Genomic DNA, 16,985 nt, shown 5'->3' with positions numbered 1-16,985 from the left:
TTTGAGAGCTGTTAGATGAAAATTTAGTCAAATCGGTCAAATTATTTAACGACTCTCAGGTATCAACTTCACGTGAAGTCGATTGCACCTTTGTTTCCATCTATTGATAAAACAAAAAGTGAAATTAGCATAAGTTATGGTGATGCTCCTCTAAATGAATATATTAGTGTAGGATCATCAACTGCGTTATTTTTAGTGTTCTTAAAAACATCAGAAATATTGTTAAAGGTTACTAAAGGGAAGAGACGTGTTGTTTGAAGTTAATATTATCGCTGATGACACCAAGTATTAGACATTAGATCACTTGTAATTTACTAAAGATACAACTTGTAATCCACAATATCTTAAAACTAAATGTAATTAATGTGGAGCTAGTTATGTTTGTGATACACATAAAAATGGTACTAGTAATATGAAATAACTTCTTGTCGTAATGTAAAAAGTCTTTTAAGAAAACATTAGATCTAGATTCCAGTACAAAAGTTATTTATTGTAGTGGTTGTTGACCCTAGCTACAAACTTCAATTGATAAAGTAGAGTTTTAAAAAGTTGTTTCAAAAAAAAAATGCTGAATTATTAATTATATAAAAAATATATAATAATTTTTTTATATATTATTTTAATTTTATATTTATTTGTATTTAAATTAATTATATTTTTTATTATTCATAATTATTAATATAAATATAATTAAATATGTATAAATAAAAAAGATCAAATATTTTTATTAATTATAATATAATTATTTTTTATAGTTATATGATATTTATTAATATTATTTTTTAATTAATACATATAATTTATAATAATATAACAAATATAAACTAATTAGTTAGTTATTAAAATAAAAAAAATTGTTTTAATATAAAAATAAAATTAAAAAAAAATTATTATAAAAATTACTATAATGTTATATACTTATTTAATAATAATCAGATTATAACTTGTTGATTATAATTTGTTGAAACTTGATTATTTTTAGTGAAGTTTTGGTGAAAAAACACTTTATTACTCAAGTGTTTGTTACAAGTGACCCACTCACACTAACTCTTACCTCTTATTTATAGTCATCTACCTCCTTAATTGATGGTTAGAATTAAATCTAATCAACGGTCCAGATTAATTATCAAAAACCTTCATTACAAATATCTATCATGCTACAACTTTCTAAATATTTTTAGATTATTGCAAACTACTCTTCATACTTCTATATATATCCACACTCTTCTATAATACTCTGACTTTCTAGAGTCTTCTAGAACCTTCTAGGATATTTCAGGACCTTCTAGAACATTTTAGAACGTTCCGAAATCATCTAGAGTATTCTCAAATACTATAGAAAATTATACAAATACTGTTAATTTTAACTTTTTAAAATTTACCGTGACAGATAGATATCCTTCTACAAATTCACCCCATAAAATATAAATAAAGGAGAGAGTTTTGGAGAAAAAGTAAGGAAATAAGTAAATAATTTTAAAAAATAATTTAAACATAAAAAAGGGTTGAAATTGAATAATTCAAAAATTATTTCTACATACGTCCTGTAAATTTATTGTTTAAATGGAAAATTAACTTTTTATTCGTTGTTCAAATAACATAATCCAAAAGAAAAATAATTTTTTGTTTGAATTTAACTTAGATAAGATTATAGCATGAAGAGAAAAACTTGAAAAAGGACAATAATGATAGGTCTCAAATAATTTTTGCATTGTGAGTATATAACATAATATGTAAATAGAAAACGAGTTTTTTTTTTTTTGTTTAAAAAAAAAAAAAGGAAAAAGGTCCGTTTTAGGTTCCAATGGTCAATACACTGTCTCTTACCCCATCGATCTCCCAAAGGTTACGGCGGGTAGATCAAAGTAAAAGAATCAAATATAGATTATAATACTTTTTTAATTAACAACTCCACGTCTAAGTACGAAGTTTGTGTATCACTACTGACAGAGAAAATTATTATAATTTAGGTGAATGCTATGTGTCTATCATATTATCATATATTGTACCTAAGTTACTAAAAAAAATAAATAAATAATATTTAATAAATTTTATATAATTTTTTTTTATTTTAAATATTTTATTTTTTATTTTAAAAAGTAAGTTAGACAATTTAAGTACTATAACAAAGGCACCATAGAACTCACCTATAATTTATATATAAATATGTTTTTTTATTCTAATATTGGGTTAATAGTCAAATTAGTCGAAAGATAAGACATTATTCAAATTTAACCTGAAATATTTTTTCAATTAAATTAGTTCTTTAAAGATTGCGAATTAATCATATTTGTCCTCCTCCAGTCACTCTATTAACAATTTTCTTCAAACATTGATGTTGTAAAATGTTAATTGATAACATATATAATACTTGATCTGTCTAACTGGATATTGACTAAATATGTTTATAAAAATTTATTAATTTAGTCGTTTTTTTCAATTACAAAAATCTTATTCTTAATATGACATAGTGACTAAATTGATAGATTTTCGTAAACATATTTAGTCAACGTCTAATTGAACATATTATGTGTCATGTGTGCTATCAGTTAACATTTCATATCATCAATCGTTGACAAAATTTGTTAGTGAAATAATTGAAGGATATATATGATTATTTCGTAATCTTTGAAGGACCAATTTGATTGAAAAAATCTTTTAAAAATAAATTTAAAAAATATTTTATCTTTCAAAGACTAATTTAATTATTAACCCTTCTAATATTACTTAGTTGCCCGTCATGTTAAAAGGAAAATTAGCGAGAGAAAATAAAATTGTCATTATAAACAATTTTGTACATAAAAATTAAAAAATATGTATTAAAATATAAATATAGATTAAAAAGACTTAAATAATATATAATTTTATACATAAATATATAATAATTAATTTAATAATTTATTTCTTATATAGATATAATATTTTTGGATTATAAAATGCTAAACTGCTGACATAAAATCCTGAGTTTCTTATAATTATAGGATAAAATGATTAGAGCGAATAATGATGGATTTATATAAGTTCTCTCAATTTTATTTACTCATGTAATTCGAACGAGGGAAAATACTAAAATTCAAAGTATAACACGGAATAAATAGTGATAGCAAAAATAAATTTTACTCGAAGATTAAAGTAGTTGTGAGAATATCTATAAAAGACATAAATATTAGTCAAAGTAATTTTTTATTAACCTTTTGTTGATATCACTAGTGAACTATTACATGGCACATCACCAATGCATGACAAATTTTACTTGAAATTATTATTTGTTTATAATGAAATTCAAACATTAAATCTGTTGTAAATCAAATTGAACCAATATGAACGCATTATACACGTGACAAAATTATAAAGGTTGAGAATGTAAACTGTAACATAGTCTAGTGAAAGTACATGTTTTCATTTTTTTTATCGTACACAATATCTAATATCTAAAAGACAAAATAATGAAAATAGAAAATATTTAAAATACACAGAAATTATTTTTTATATAGAGATAAAGATCACGTTTTGATTAAATATTAATATTTATAGTGTATTACAGTATTGTGAAAACATAAAAAAAGTGTCCGAACACACATCTTACGTATTGCTATGATGATGACACGTAGCGTGTTGCCAAAATGATGACATGTGTGGAACAAGTATTCTGAATATTGCAACACATACCTTGTATTAATTTCTACCTACAAAATCCACTCACATATAATTATACAAAAAAATATCATTTTTAACAAAAACTCATATTTTTTTTAATAAAAAAATTAGCCTAAAATACATAGGCATATGAAATGTAAATGAAATAAAATAAAAAATGTTTGGAATTTGTGTGAGCGGGGAAATAGGCTTTTTCCGTACTGAAAAGAGACGTGCCAATTCAATTGGGTTTGGCCCCTCCCTTCTTCTCTTCTCTGAGTTGGCATAGGAATAGGATTTAGGATGTGATAAATGAGGAAAGTAGGATCAGGGGATGGGCTATACTTTATAGCTGCACTGTTTTATCTTTTATGTGCCTACACATGCATGAGGTCACCACTTCAACAAGCTAAGCAAGCAACAATATGAGATTTTTTTTTTTTTTTTACCAAAGATAGGAGACTCGAACTCGCAACTTCTTAATTGAGTATGGGGAGACTATACGTCTATACCATTTGAGCTATAACTCATTGGCAACAATATGAGATTAGTTAATACAGAAATGATAAAGGTTATTTTACAACCAAAGAGCAAATGTATACACAAACCTTTTCAATAATAATATATGTGCCAATAACTAAAAAAAGCGAGTATTTTATATTTTATTTAACAAGTCTTGAGTTTAAATTTTAAAAATTAATTAAAATATTTTTTAGGGATATATATAAAAATATATTTCAAAAAAAAAAAAGTGTACAAAATTCTTTCCATTACCATTATACAATAATAATAACAATAGATAGATATAGATAGATAGATATACAACGCTAAACTCCTCCTAAACCTGAATAAAAAAATGTTGCAATTTGATGAAATCCAAACACGTAGACCAACGTTATCACAAAAAATTGACACAAAACCAAAATAAAACCAGTTAACACAAAAACTGAAGCTTGGGTCAGATCCTTTACTGGATTACCAATTAAAAAATTCATGTTATTATTTTTTCTCGTAATTAGAAAAAGAAAAATATTGCATTACCCATACTCAAGTCTACAACAAAGACTTTCACGGGCAACTAAAAATGACTAGCCCATGAATGGCCCAAAATACCTTTGACCAGAACAAGAAATGAACAACATTTGGTTGACCAAAAATAAAAAGGAGCAACACTTAATTTTGGTCTATGCTCTATTGTTGCTTTGTAATTTATCAGTTTTTTTTTTCCCCTATTATTATAGATTTACAATTTCTTCCAATTTTCTTTTACATTTAATTTTCAATTGGATATTCGATTTTTCGAACCCATCTAACTCATATTTAATCTGTTCTAAACTTCTAATAGCTCAAGTTCATTCATAAAATTATTCGATCCAAAATAAACCGATTGAATTTTATTAATTTGATTTTTTTATACTCTATACATGTATTTGCATTTATATATAATTATAAATACATGAAAAAATTTAGAATATTCTTTAAATATATGTATTACGAATTTGGATAATTGTATCAAATTAATTTTAAAAAATAAATTTATATTACTACCATATAAATTACAATTGTTTGAATAAAATTTGATCAAATCAAAAAATAAAAATAAAATTAATACGAGTAAGATTTGAACTCGTAACCTTTAAGTGAGTATAGAAAGATTATGTCATTTGAGTTATAACTAGTAAATTTGGAAGCAAAGCAAGATAATTAATAAAAACGAAAATTATAACTTTATATTTATTTAAATTAAAATTCCAAAGTACAATATTTATTTTTTAATAAAAAGGTTAAGGTTAAAAAATTTGGATATGAAAGTAAGACGAGTCTTATATCTTAACATGATAATTTTTGGTGTTTTTTAAAATTATGGAAAATACACAAATCGGATTGTGTTTAAAAAATTTAAAAAATTTGGGGTACATAAATCGGATCCATTAATTTGTGTTTAAAAAATTAAAAAAATTTGGAGTACACAAATCGGACCGTTTGATTGGTGTACTCCAAAATTTTTTAATATTTTAAACACAAATCGGACGATCTGAGTACAAAAATCAGACGGTTCAATTTATACTTCATAAATTAAATTATCCCATATTTTAAAAAAATACCATAGTAGATCACAATTTAAAAAAACACAATTGTTAACCTAATATTAAAAATAAGGGTAAAGTATATTTTTTATCCCCAAAGTTTGGCAAAAGTTTCAAAAATACCCTTAAGTTTTATTTTGTTTCAATTTTGTCCCAAAAGATTTCGATTTGCATCAAATATACCCTCAACGGCTAAATTTTCAAAAAATTTAAGACGAATCTAATAATAATACATGAAAATTATGCTTGATTTGCTTGTGTCGAGGGTTGTTTTTATAATATTGTTGTTGAATTAATCTTAAATTTTTTGAAAAATTAGATGTCAGGGGTATATTTGATGCAAATCGAAAACTTTTAAAACAAAATTGAAACAAAATAAAACTTAGGGGTATTTTTGAAACTTTTGTCAAACTTCAGGGACAAAAAGTATACTTTACCCTAAAAATAAAAATGTGAAAAGGTTAAAAGATAAAAACAATAATTCTTGGAAGGTTAGGTGGCGTGCGAGCAACGTTAGGAAAATGCCACAGTCCACAGAGAATCTTAGCCACAGGGTTACTTGGAGAAGAGGGAAAAAAAAAAAAAAAAAAAAACAAAGTGGGAAATGGGAATATGTCCTGAGAAGTCGCCACCTAAACCCACCGACTTTATGATTACGATTTTTTTGTTAATAAACCACTCTCTTTCCTCCTCGTCTTCCACCCTCACCTCCGCCGCCTCTTTCTAGGGTTTTTTTCTTTTTCTATTTTTTTCTTTTTTCTTTCCCTAAACCTATCAAAAGTTTTGCACTCAGAGAAGTTATAAAAAAAAAAAAATTAGAAAAAAGAAAAGAGAGAGCTGAAACAAAGTGGTAGGGCTGTTGTGTTTTGTGTGTGTTGATTATTTTGTGCGCAGGTAGCTTTCAATCTTCTGTTAATTCCTCAATTTTTGTTTTCTATGCCCGGAATTTCAATCAATTGTTGTTATGATTTGCAGCTTTTTTCTTCAAACAATAAAATATGTTTTCTTCGGCGGGTTGAATGTTTGACTTTTCGCTTTGGTTTGGATTCTAATAGATCGGGGTTGGATTTGGTGGTTCGGGCTGTATGATTCAATTCTGTGGTTTTTCCATTAATTTTTGAGCTGATTTAGCTGCTAGAAGTGATAATGAATTATTGATGTGCAGTAATTTTATTTATTTATTTTGTTAAAAATTATGAGTTGATTCGTTGAGTTGGTTATTTACTTATTTAGTCTATTGCTTTGCTGTTTTTGTAAAAATAAATGTTTTCCCCAACTCCTGATTTTAATTTGAAATTTTATTACTAGATTCCATGGTAAGGAGCAGGGCTGTTTCAGAGAAAAGAATGTGCAGTATGAACTCTAAATTCGGTGATGGGTATGATTAAATTCTTATATTTGATTACTTGTTTTTTAAATTAGTCTTAATTTTGACTGGTTTGTGATTTTTTTTTTGAAGGTTTCTTTTTAATGAATTAATTTATTTAAATTATCATTTGCCTTCTATGCTTTGCTCTTTAGTTCCAGGCACTAGTACAAGCTTAGTTGTTTATGCACTATGCTACATAGCCTTGCTTTGCATGTGAATACTTACATGATGTCTTGAGGCTACAATTTTTGAAAGCTTGCCTTACATTGTAGTGTATATGGGCAAGGTTGAAACATGCTTTTTTCCTGAATAACCTAGGGGTTATTGGTTTATGTTTTTATTTCCAATTTCCATTCCTATTAATTTTTGCTTTTAGGGTTTTGTCAAATAAAAACTGAAAAAAAAAGTGAAAGCATGATTTATTGTTTTCAATGAATCCTCACCTCTTATTTACAAAATCCTGAAATCAGGGAACACTAAAAATGAAAAAGGAAATAAACTGAAATCAATCAGATCTTAACTTATGCACACACAGGGGGTAGAGCTGAACAGAAAGACGGGTCCATCATAGGTTTTGATCACATAGGTGGAATTGGAATAAGAGTTTTATTTGTCAGAAAGGTGGTGTGTTGGAGTTGGAAGGAAATGTTGGTACATTTTATGAGCTTGAAATTTTCTATTTTATTTTATTTTCCTTGATGATCCGGTCATCATCCATGCCCTATATACTAGGGTTATTGTTATTATTGTTGGACAGATGATGAGGGATTCAATGATGGTTTATCTGCATCTGCCGAAATTTCTTAAGTATTATTTGGTGTATTCATACTTTCTACTTCTATTGCTATTTAGTTGATTCTTAAAATCTAAGCTAATAATTGGGTCCAAAAGTATTAACTCTAGTTGAAGAAATTCTAGGAAAATTGATTTGTTCAGTTTGTCTCAGTCAAAGATGACAAGTCCATGCTCTGCAACCTGGAAATTTCTAGATCTGTCAAAGTGTGTTCTGCCAGATCAACATCTACATGCTCTGCTTTCAATTTTTGAATTCATCAAATGAACTTATGATCTTTCTATGAGCTCCTTATTTCAACATTACCTTGGGTATGGATGACTGGTGTGGACTTAGTATGTTGGTGGAGTCCCAATATGTATTATCCATTGGTTTTGCATTTATTTATTTATTTTTTGGCATTTAGCGATCTTTAGGTGATGTTTAGAACTTTAAAATAATGCAGGTTAAAATAAATATCATTCTCTGTTTAGATGACCATGCAAAAACTTCGATGTTTTTTCTAATGATCTTTGAAAGAACATAGAAAACTGTAACAACTGAGGGAATGTATTGAACTGTGGGATGGGGAATTATCTAGAAGCCTTTTCTTATTGTCAAGGTACATGATCAATATTCTGATATTTTCTCTAAGGGATTCTGAATTGGAATTCATATTTCTTTTCACCCCTATTGTCTTGAGGTGTTTGTGGTTATTGGTCTCATGAAGATCAAGTGTCATTGAGTAATTGAGGTATCTTTAATATAGATTGAATCAATATGGCCTGGAATAAATTGGCATTATCTTCTTCATTATTTCATTTATGTAACTTATCTTAAAAGCTTTCTGTCCATCTACCTCTACTGTTGTCCTTTGAGCAATGATGATTGCTTATTTGCTATGTTTTGCTGATTTCATAGTTGGTTTTATTTTTCTATTTGTTATTTTGTGGGAGGCAGTGCTTTTGCAACAATTGACTTGACAGAAGTTTGGTGGATTAGTTGTCTTGGAATTCTTTCATTTAATATTTTCTCATTATTTACTATGTCTAATTTATGGTTTATAATGAACAAATTATTATATATATCACTTCAACATTCTCAGAAGTTTTAAACATCCAGGATCTGCCAACTATTCTTGATGTCATGGTCTTCACTATCACTGCCACAGTTTGTTTAAAACTGCTGAAGATCTACAGTTCATTTTGACTGCTGCAACTAAACTTTTATATTTAAAAGTGTGTATAGATATTGATTTAGTCGTTAGAAATGGAATCCAAAACCGCAAAGGCATTGGATAGGGTTGTGCTCAATCTGAAGCGAAAGCGAGCTGCCCAGTATGTTGCATATCTGAATGGAGGTTCACGATCAGTGTTTCCTCAGTGTCCATCATTTGGGTTACCAACAAACAGGGTTGGCAAACGAATGAGATTGGGCAGACATAAAAGCAAGACAACAAACTCTGGGATCCATATTGGACAGTCATTAGTTAGGTATTATTTAAACTACAAAAGGAGTGGAAGGCCAGAACGTTTGATGTTCTATCAGAATGGTGAATGGCTAGACTTCCCCAAGGATGTTGTTGACATTGTTAAGAAAGACCTTCAAGTGAAGAAGGAGGCTGTGGAGGTAGAGTTAAATGGTCATCATCTTGTTCTAGATTTTTTGCACATGTACCGGATGGATTTGAAGACTGGTTTGCAGCAGCCTATTGCTTGGATTGATGAGAAAGGGTGCTGCTTTTTCCCTGAAATCTATGCTGCTTTTACTGAACCTTATCATTTCTGCCGACCAGAGGTTGGAAAAGGTCATGACTCAAATGAAATAAAATTACATTTAGAAATTGAAATAAATGGTGGGGATGAATCCAAGTTGAGGGAATGCAGTGGGGAAACCAATGCTCTAGTTCAGCATATTGAGGTGGATGCTAAACAAGCCTGCAGTCAATATGATGTAGGAGTTGAAGATAGCAATAACAAAATGGACTGTGGAAATGGTGGTGAAGCCACTAAGAAAAATAAAAATACTGGTTTCAATGCTTATAGTGAATTTTTATATGGAAAGTTAGATGTGGATACTGTACAGATTATGTTCCTCAATGGAATGAGTAGTTTTGGAAGTACTGACATAGTTGAAATTTCTCGTTGTTCCATTCCGTTGATGCAACCACGATTGGAGCTATTCCAGAAGCAAGCTGAGATTACTAAAAGCTGTCGTGGGGATGCTAATGTTCGATATGCATGGCTTGCTTCTTCCAAAGGAGAACTATCTGCCATCATGAAGTATGGGGTTGGTCACACTGTACTATCTGCATCTAAATGCACATATGGCATTGGTGTTCATCTTGCAGCTGCAACCTGCCCTTATGCCAGGTTGAGTTCTATTATTAATTACTTAAAACATAAAGTCTATATCATGTATTTTGTTTATTTTTCTCTTTGTATGTTATTATTTGATACACAAATTCTAGATTATCATGTTGTAATGGTTCGAAAAGGATTCAAGTTTGGCTTATTTACAGTGCAAGTTATTGTGATGTTGACGAAAATGGGGTTCGGCACTTGGTCTTGTGTCGTGTAATAATGGGGAACATGGAGCTTGTCCATCCTGGCAGTAGACAGTTTCATCCCAGTAGTAATGACTATGATAATGGGGTAGATGACGTTCAAAGTCCGAGTTACTATGTAATATGGAGTATGAACATGAACACCCACATCTATCCAGAATTCGTTGTTAGTTTCAAGGTTTCTTCTGATGTTGAAGGTGATACATTTTTCTTTTTTTTTTTTAATCTACAGTTGATTTCTGTTTTGTTAATGATAAAAGAACTTGTACTTTTTAATGAAAAGTTTGTACTTAGAGTTTATCAGAGGCAACCTAGTTGATGGAGAAGTTAGGTTTCATCCATTGATTGTTGATATCTCCTTGTGGTTGGGGGACTCTCACATTCAGCAGATGTTACATCACTGCAAATCTGGTTCAGTGACATAGCCATGTGTTTCTGCTGCTAATCCCTGTATGACTGCTATTCACTTTGGAATTCTTTTTCTCCTTGACCACCAATACGTTATACTTTCTACAGGCCATCTTTGTGGAGTTGATAGTAAAAGTAATGTTGCTGGGATTAATAAAGCTGATCATGGTCCTCAGGGCTTGTTAACTTGTGATTCTTCTACAATAGATACTGTAAGTTGCATAGTATTTGAGTATCACATCCAAGTTTGCAAGTTGAAGGCAGAGTATTTATTTTTTTATCAGTTGTTTTAAAATTTACCAATGTATGCTTTTTGTGCTCATTTTTATCTTTTCAAATATGTTTTTCTTTCTTTTAATTTATCTCCTGATCTAGAGAAAAATTATGCGGTGTATATTTTGTAACTGAAACAAAGCTGTTGTTAGCTTAGTGTTTGCTGGCTGAAAGTAGATGATGACTGTCAATGCCTAGTGGACTAAGTATATGAATATTGTGGAACTGAAAGCTTCATGAGATTTGTCTAGTATAAGTAGTTCGCGAGTCATAGGATATATTCAACTCTAAAAGTACGATGCTTTAAGTACTGTGAATAGTCACTGCAATAAGATTTGATGTAGTAGGCACTGGTTTATTGAATTTGCTTCTACCTTTTAATTTGCATATCCATTTTGTACATAATATGACAATCTGCCTCTGGTGATGTTACGATTGATTTTCTCTATTAATGTATGTTTTAATACTTGAAAGTTCAAACGGCCATTTATAAAATTCTATTTTGGATGTTGCATATTTTCTTGATTAGGGGATCCTTAAACAATTATGGGGTATCTCATTGGTATCTCTCTATATTACATGGAACAAGTTCACTTCTGATCATTTTTCTTTCCATGTGTCAATTTTACAATTGAATATTTACACTTTATTGACTGATTTTAAATCTTATAACCAATTCCGGAATGTGCTATGCATCAGGAGAAAGCTGCAAGTGTCATTGCTAGTGCGCCAAAAGCTCCTAAATCCCCATGGATGCCTTTCCCTATGCTTTTTGCTGCTATCACAAATAAGGTTCCTCCCAAAGATATGGAAGCTATCAATATGCAATATCAACAATTCAGGGTATGTATAGTTACACTAAATAGATGCCTGTGTCTTCCTTGATGGAATATCTCTTAACATATTATACATTGGTATTCTGTTATCACCAGTCAAAGAAGATAACCCGCAATGAGTTTGTCAAGAACTTGAGGTTGATAGTTGGGGATACTCTCTTGAGGACCACAATAACAGATCTTCAATGCAAGGTACATATAATTTTATTTCTCCTAACTGCATTACTCGCTGACAAGAGTGGGTGGCTACCATGTCAAGATTCTTATTTTGACCTAATGTGGTATGTTGTGCATGGTCTCATGCTCCTGTTAAATATTAAAATTGGCTGCTTGCAGATGCCATCAAAGCTACGTGTGAACTAGGGCCAAACAACGAAGGAGGCTGAAATCGTTTTTTTCTAAGGAGGTGACGATCCTTGTACTTGATTTGTCGCTATAACATGGACAAGCAAAACTTGTGAATATCGGTAGCTATTAGATTTTATTTAGTGCTTTTCGTTCTCATCCTCGAATTTGAACCCGGAATGCACTAGCAGTTGGAACTTTATTTTTTTTGGTTAAGAGCCATTGGAACTTTGTTCTAGATGATTTGAGCCATCTGTGATCAGATGCACTGTCGAGCCTAATAATTTTGCTTGTATTAGGGGGGTTTCGTAATTAGTACTCTGCTTTGGAATGCTCTATACATATTTGTGTCTTTTCGCAGTTGAAAATGAGTTTTACTTCTACTGTTGGTTGTTGAATTGAAGCAGTATTTTATGTAGATTTTTTATGGGGTGTCTGCACTTTTCACCCTTGCAATTTTTTGTTGGATCCCAAGGTTGCCAAATTGCCAATTAGGCGTTTAGTGGTATACTGTTTATATTTTGTAGTTTGAGGCTTCAGGCTTATGGCATGTCGTAATTCAGAACTCAGCGAGAATACCTCAGATCGTAAGCTTTTATTATGTTTTCATTTTACGAGTTCAAGTGCTATACAATAATAGTATTAATTTTTTTTTTTTTTACGTTATTATTTAGTGAGATATTCATATTCATAAGATTGTTTTTAAAAATAATAGTTGATAAATTTAAATACTTTTGTTTGATGTAGTAGTAGATAATCAAAAGCTTACCTAGATTTATATATTCGAACTAGCTGTTGTGATTATACTTATTTCTTATCTAGAGTAAATACGTGCAAGTTGCTACGATTTATATTCTAGTTTAATTTTGATGCATTAATAAAGTATAATTATTTAATTGAATTTATGTTTTTATTTTTTTTTATTTTTTAGTAGTGAATTTGAAAAGTATTTATTTTTGATATGGTAATATATTATTTTATACCTTGTATGAAAATTAAAATTTTTTTTATATTAATCAAACTGAAATTTTTATTTGTGTAGAAGCATGATACAAATAGTTTTTTGGAAATTTATTATGATGGTTACGGTTGTTATATAATTCTGTAATACTTTAAAAATATTAAAATTAATTTTATATTTTTACATTGTAAAATTTTATTTATTTTATTTTTTAAATTAAAAAATGCTGTCAAATCTAATAATGTCATTTTTTTATAATAAACTTTTAAAATGTTTATAATAGAGTATAATAAATTTTGAAAAATACAATAAACTTTTAATTATAAAATAATAATTTATTTATTAATTTATATTTTAATAGATTTAGATTTGACAGGTCAATTAAGTTGATTTGTAAATTTGGGTTGTTTTAACAAATTTAGGATTCTAGAATAATGGTTAGACTTATTTTCTAACAAGTTTGGTCAAACACAATTCAGAATATAAATTTTTGATAGGGAATAGGTCTTCTCAATTTTTTGTTTTATTTGAGAGGATAAATTATTTTTTATCGTATATTTTATAAGTGAGATCAAGAAAAAATATGAGAGAAAATATTAAAAGGTGTAGACATTATAATTTATTTTTTCAATTGAAAAAAAATTAAAAGCAGCTATTTTTTTTTGGTTGACCACTTATTTACATGCCTAATTACGGGTCAGAACTGAAATTTAAACTTGTTCCTAATTCATATTATAAAGTTTAGGGTTCAGGGAGGAAGTGGAGGGGACGATGTTGCCGTTGCATGCCTATAGTTGCTTAGGATCTAAGGTTGATTTAGGGTTTAAAAAACGAGTGAAAGATATGATGGTGCTGTTGTAGCTACTTTGAGAAAGTTTGAGGAGGGAGAGCAAGGAAAGAAGAAAAAGGAATATAACAGAATAATTAGCATTTTCATTGCCACTTCAATGAATTTTGTTAATAAAGATTTTTTTTTTACAGTTGAATATTTTTGTAGTGTTTTTAAATAGAGTAAAGTATCGTTTTTATCTCTAACGTTTAGGGTAAGTCCCAAAGTTGTCCCTAACGTTTCAATCGTCCTATTTAAGTCCCTAACGTTTCAAAACTGACTCAATGTTGTCCTATAGTTAGGGATCTGTTAACAAAATTGACGGTGGGACAATATTGAGACGATTTTGAAACGTTAGGGACTTAAATAAGACGAAAACGTTTGGGACAAAAATGATACATAGAAATAAATTTTAATTTTATCTTTCAATAATATCAATTTTTTACTATACATAATATTCAGTTATTTTTTAATCACATCTAAGTAAATTACACTTAATCATATTATTTTTATTTTAAATAAATAATTTTTTTTATATAATTTTACTCTTAAAGATTTTTAGTTATCATGAAATGTTTGTAGAATGAATAGTATATAAACTTGCCCAAAAAAAATAATATATATACAATAAAATATAAATTATATCTTTTGTCTCTAATGTATCAAAATTTTTTAAAATTATAAAAAAATAAATTTATTTAAAATAAAAGTAATGTGATTAAGTGTAATTTATTTAGATGTAATTAAAAAATAATTAAATACTATGTAAAGTAAAAAATTAATATTATTAAAAGATAAAATTAAATTAAATTTATTTTTATGTATCGTTTTTGTCCTTAACGTTTTCGTCCTATTTAAGTCCCTAACATTTCAAAATCGTCTCAAATTTGTCCCGTCGTCAAATCTTTTAACGGATCCCTAACGGTAGGATAACATTGAGTCAATTTTGAAACGTTAGGGACTTAAATAGAACGATTGAAATGCTGGGACAACTTTAAAATTTATCCCAAATCTTGGGGACAAAAACGATACTTTACTCCTTTAAATAATATGTTCATAAATCGGGGGTGAAATTCGTAGTTTATTCTAAAATAAAATAATGGTTAGTAGTAAGCTGATATAGTGAGTTAAGTCTTAAAATTGTCTTTTATTTTAGTGTGTGCACTAAAAAGTAGTCTAGGTATGTACAATCAGCAAAAGCGTATTAGATTAGTTTTCCAATTTTTTTTGCATCAAGTGACTGACTTTTGTTAATTGCAGGGATGTAATTAGTGCAATTGTGGTGTTGGAGACTATTTTAGTAGACGATCAATTTAGGATTGTCAAAAGTGAGCTAAATTTATTGGCCAGTCCGTTTATCCATTTAAATGGGCGGGTTTTGCCTCTTAAATTAAGTCCGTTTAAATTTTGGGTTAAACGGGCTGATCCCGATTAATCCGAAAAAAAATAATGAGTTAAACGGGCTAGTCTGCGGTTTAAATGGGTGGTCCGATTATTTTTTTTTTTTTACATTTTTTCAAAAAAATGAGCACTTTTAGCCGACATTTCTTGCCATCCGACCCAAAAATTCGATCAATCAACTAAAAAAATATTTTTTAAAAAAGTTTTGACCTAAAAGTGATATTTTTTATTAAAATATTTTCAAAAATTAAAATAAAAAGATAAATAGGCGTTTAACCCATCGGACTGATCATAAGCGGACCGGATTGAAAAATTATGGCACGTAAAAGAAGCGAGCTTAACGGGTCGGGCCTAAATGGGCTGGACTAGCCCGTTTGTATACCCTATATCAATTTGAGAATTAGTCGAGTTTAACTTCTAAGTCATAATAGGATAAAAAGGACGACGTCTTTTTACTTCCTCTTTCGGAATATTTTTATTTAGATATAAGAGTAAAGTGACAATTAATTTTTTAAGGACTTCGACTTTAAATTAATTAATCATTAAAGAAAAAAAATATCAATTCAATTTTTTATAATAGTAAATGGTGGATATATGTCTTTTTGTTAGTGCAGCGAAATAAAATCCATATATATTATTTATAGTGATGCGTTTTTATTGCTATCATATAAATATCAAAACGATATTTTTTAAAGAGTGAAATATTTATCATCTTTTGAATTTTTATATAATTTTTATTAACTGTTTACGAAATCTATTAAAATAGGTAAAATTTTGTTCAAAGATTATTATCTATATAATTATTCATAAATAGATAATAATTAATGGTACATACTATATATAAATATTATCATTAAATTTTAGGTAACAAATTAATTAAAAAATATATCATATCTATCATTTATTATCGATGAGAACTAAATTAATATATTTTTCTAAAGATTAATTAGTTTGAAGTTAAAATATGTAAGTATCTCGTCATGGCTCAACTCTAAATAGAATTAAGAGCATTTATCCATTTTGGTTCTCAAAGAATTTCGGATCGAATACTTTGATTCCCAACTAAAATTAATTACTCGATTGGTCTCTAACAATTAACTCCGTCAGTCACTTAGATCCTTTGCTCTGTCAACTCTAATGGAGAACAAAATAGTCCCTGACAACTCTAATAGGGGACAAAATGGTCCCTGACCTCCTCTATTTGGAAATGATATTGTTCTCTTCCAATTTCATCATATCTCGCATAACACTGACAATTTAACATTGTAACTTCAAGCTACACAATGCACACTCTGCAACTTCAATGTTCACAAGAAGAACAATCTTCAGCTTGTTCTCAACCAATTCATAATCAGAAAACTAATAACTATGTCTCTCAAGTACTTGTCATCTTCGATAGATCTCATGAATCTAGACAGCAAATTTGATTTGTTAAGACCCGTCGTCGTCGTCGCCATCTCCTTCCTCCTCTGCCCTTGTCCACCACTCCAATTGCTTCCTTC

The 16,985-nt window shown here is 28.9% G+C and overlaps 1 protein-coding gene across 5 annotated transcripts; it reads left to right on the top strand.

The window, feature by feature from the left end:
- Positions 1–6,207: 6,207 nt before the first annotated feature.
- LOC107642271 (inactive poly [ADP-ribose] polymerase RCD1) lies at positions 6,208–12,675 on the top strand. 5 transcript variants are annotated; one of them, XR_015883453.1, is made up of 9 exons: positions 6,208–6,617; positions 7,032–7,101; positions 8,987–10,236; positions 10,386–10,627; positions 10,725–10,880; positions 10,947–11,050; positions 11,811–11,954; positions 12,044–12,139; positions 12,284–12,675. XR_015883453.1 is itself a non-coding variant. In XM_016345567.3 (8 exons), exons 3-8 carry the CDS (start codon positions 9,134–9,136, stop codon positions 12,308–12,310), a joined length of 1,716 nt encoding a protein of 571 aa, XP_016201053.1. In that variant the 5' UTR covers positions 6,208–6,617; positions 7,032–7,101; positions 8,987–9,133; the 3' UTR covers positions 12,311–12,675. The 5 variants fall into 5 exon arrangements, 2 of the variants coding, with proteins under 2 accessions (XP_016201053.1, XP_020978368.1); XR_002362233.2 differs by having other exon boundaries at positions 10,725–11,050; XM_016345567.3 differs by lacking the exon at positions 10,725–10,880.
- The last annotated feature ends 4,310 nt before the right edge of the window (positions 12,676–16,985 follow it).

The sequence above is a fragment of the Arachis ipaensis genome, chromosome B5, assembly GCF_059453495.1.
Source record: "Arachis ipaensis isolate K30076 ecotype BB chromosome B5, ASM5945349v1, whole genome shotgun sequence".
Taxonomy (NCBI): Eukaryota; Viridiplantae; Streptophyta; class Magnoliopsida; order Fabales; family Fabaceae; genus Arachis; species Arachis ipaensis.
The sequence above is the reverse complement of the archived record's forward strand: the minus strand, read 5'-3'. Positions and strand labels throughout refer to the sequence as shown.